Below are 3433 nucleotides of genomic sequence, written 5' to 3'. Positions count from 1 at the left end.
AAAATTCGAATTTCGCGCGCTTTTACCAGAAGTTGGCCTAGAAAACTCACACCTGGCCGCTAGGCCACCGGTTCCCACTTTGACTTTTCGATGCCGTTTTTCTCAATGAAGGAATTTTTTTTGAATTTTTTTCGTTATTTTTATAAGGCTCTACATGGAATTCTGCACAAAATAAATCAATAAAAATTTTTCACCGCACACCACCTTTAAAGTAACATGACCTTTTCAAAAAGAAAATTATATGAAAAATAAAGAGGAGCAATGCCAAAAAGGCGACAGACATTCTAGTATATTTTAATAATGATTTAATCTGTTTTCTGTATAAAATTGTAGATGTTTTCAGCGATTTGTTCGTTTCTACGACTAAAAAAAGTTCACCAACAACCACCCACAAAATATGTAGAAATGGAATCTGAATAATGTTCTTCTACCATTTTCATATTGTTCAAAAACTTTTTTTGCATCTCCCGCTACATCGATTTCTGTTATCATTCGAAATGATGAATTTATGTATTCTCTGATTTTCTCTTCTAATTAAATGCACAATATTTTATTTGACTGATAAGGAGCAGCAGTTCATTCTTTTGTTTGATTAAGTGCGAGTTGTAAATTTTTTCCCTTCTAAATATTTCATTTCAACTGTACGTTTTCAGATGCCCTACGCGTACGAATATTTAACGGATCAACAGAAAAGTAGCAAAATGGGAATCGAGTTTGTAACTCATGCCGATTTTATCAAAAGTGATTTTGAAACTGAACTCCCCTCTTGAAGTATATTTTCACACTATCACTTATATTAAACTTGAAAGTGCTTTCACAACTTTTGTATTCGAAAACGAGGAATCACTGCCAATCCAACTCAACTTTGTAGATGTTTTCTTAGAAGATTTGGAGATGCTGTTGAAGCACCAAACACCATATCTGTCATATTTTCATGTAAGGTGCTCGCGAGGAACTGTCGAAGATTGCGCCAAGATTTGTGAACGGCTCGAAATGATTTTAAAATCGAGAACATTAAGAGTCAAAGGAGTTCACTTCATTGGAACTAGTGTTGCTCAAGCAATATCGCTCGTAACGTATTTTGATCAAAGCGCGCCGTTTACAGTACGGTTGATCCATGTTGTGGATCCAGAAAACTTCGATAGTTCTTGGAATGGGTTGAGTGAAGTGAAAATTGAGGACGACGGTCAAAGTATCACTTTTGTGAGTTTCTATGCTGAAACTAATCCAATCCATCTTCTTTCAGGAAGTTGCTGATCCAACATTCCAATCAATAAATCTCAAAAAAGGCAAAAATCCGAGTGAGATCGTAGCACGATATGTGTTAGAAAATCGGTTATCGATGGGACTTATTTTGAGACACTTGCAATGCTTTGACATGTAAGTTTTTTCTTGTTTTTCACAATAATTCATAGATTGTTTTGCAGCGAGAGTCTTCGAAAAGTCAATCGTGGAATCCGAAAGTGTGTTGATCTCATAAAACCAAATCCCCATATAGAAACGTATTCCATCTGTTTCTATCAGAGAGCTATCATAGATAATTGTCGTCTTCGCATCTATAATAAGTTGGAAAATGGGGAATTCAAAGCTTTCGAATATTTTAAGAATGGAAATCAAGTGTATTTGTATGGTGAAAACTCATTCCATGGAGAAGAACGTATTATCTCCTTTTCTGGAACTGACGACAAATCCATATGTCTTAATGATATCGAAAAGACTCTCAGCAAGCAAATTGAGTGCATAAAGGAATTAATTATATTCTACAAGTGTACAAGACATTTATCCGAAAACTTCGATATTCTTCTCGATGAATGGGGTACTGCGGATTTATCCAGAAAAATTGGAGACACTTTTAAACGAAGAGAGACGCCACTCAAAGCGAAAAAATTCTCAATGGGATCTAGCAGTCAGATGGAAATTATTGAAATTCTTTCGGCTATTGACCCACATTCCCTGAAAACGATTGAATTATTGTATCCGTCAGAACAACACGATGCAATTAAGAATTTTTATTACAATGTTATTGAATGGCCGTTTCAAATTGATCAATTATCAAAAATAGTTCAGTGGAAGAATGCGGAACGTTTGATTTCCAAGCACTTGATTATTACAACGACAATCACAGAAATGAATATTTTGAATTTTGTTTATTTGAATATCCTAGTGAAGACACTTTCCTCTGAAGATGTATTTTATCTGAAAACAGTAAGTTCTTTTTCAATTCAAAATTTCTATTTTTCTTTTTCAGAATCTTCTCCATTCTTCGAAGTTTCAAAAGTTGAAAATATCGTTCCAGGAGTCGACAATCGACGAATCTTTACATACGCTGATTGGAGAACCCTACCGTAACTTTTCAAATGTGAAAAGCATTTGGTACTTTCGAATTGAAAACACCAATTATTATATTCACATTGTTTTGGATACGCGAAAAAAAGGAGTAGGAACACCTAAATTGATTACTCTCACACGAGTTGCGAAAGAAGACACTCCATTTTTTGAATTACCGATGAATCAATTAGTGATTAATTAGGTTTTAAGTATAATTTATTAGGTTGGCGGGAAAGTCTTTGTCACTCTGTTTGTTTAATCACTGTTCTCGTATATGGAGGCTGTGTATGATATCGACTCTAGTGAATAACAAGGTGATAAGAACCTTCCATATAAACAAGTCCCCATCTCCTTCCCTGCTCCTCATCTGTAATTGAAACGATATGTTTGTTCCCACTGCTATTCACATCAGACATGTTTTGATTTACCTCTTCCTATCTCACACCACGATGAAGGATTCGGAAACTTTCTTGAAGAATGTGTACAACACACATGCCCCTCACTACAATACTATTCGCAATTGGTTCCATCGTTTCGAAAAAGATGACTTCTCGCTCGATGAAAAGGATCGCTCTGGGAGACCCCGTGAGTTGGATTTGGACAAGCTGAAGCACGCATTGCAATCGGATCCATTTCAATCTAGCCGTGAACTAGCTGTCACATTCGGAGTTCACCATAGCACAGTCCTTGAAGGTTTGAAGTCTCTTGGAATGAGAAAACTTTTTGGTCGATTCATACCTCATCACCTGACTCAAGCCAACCTTGACCGCCGAGTCGACGATTCGATTACTCTTCTCACTCTCCACGCGGGCGATCGATGGCTGGACCGGCTAATAACCGGAGATGAGAAGTGGGTCTTCTACGATAATCACCACAGGAAATCCCAGTGGGTTGGAGAAGGAGAGAGCCCACAGGATGTCCCCAAACCCGACCTTCATCCGAAAAAAGTTATGATCTCTGTGTGGTGGGGAGTGGACGGCCCCATCTACTGGGAACTTCTGCCCGAGGGCAAAACAATAACTGGAGACCTGCTACACTACTCAACTACGAAACCTCAAGAAAGCAGTCGACCGTTCGGCCATAAAGACAAGAAAGTGTACTATCA

General features: G+C 37.5%; 1 protein-coding gene across 1 annotated transcript; it reads left to right on the top strand.

Annotated features, from left to right (window-relative positions):
* Positions 1–723: 723 nt before the first annotated feature.
* Positions 724–2530, top strand: CBG26669 (the record flags this gene model as incomplete). The annotated part of the gene is made up of 4 exons (XM_045238316.1): positions 724–1203; positions 1247–1380; positions 1428–2205; positions 2249–2530. 4 exons carry the CDS (start codon positions 724–726, stop codon positions 2528–2530), a joined length of 1674 nt encoding a protein of 557 aa, XP_045100653.1.
* Between the last annotated feature and the right edge of the window lie 903 nt (positions 2531–3433).

Source organism: Caenorhabditis briggsae, assembly GCF_000004555.2.
Source record: "Caenorhabditis briggsae complete genome, chrV, whole genome shotgun sequence".
NCBI classification, from domain to species: Eukaryota; Metazoa; Nematoda; class Chromadorea; order Rhabditida; family Rhabditidae; genus Caenorhabditis; species Caenorhabditis briggsae.
This window is presented reverse-complemented; position numbering and strand designations above follow the sequence as displayed.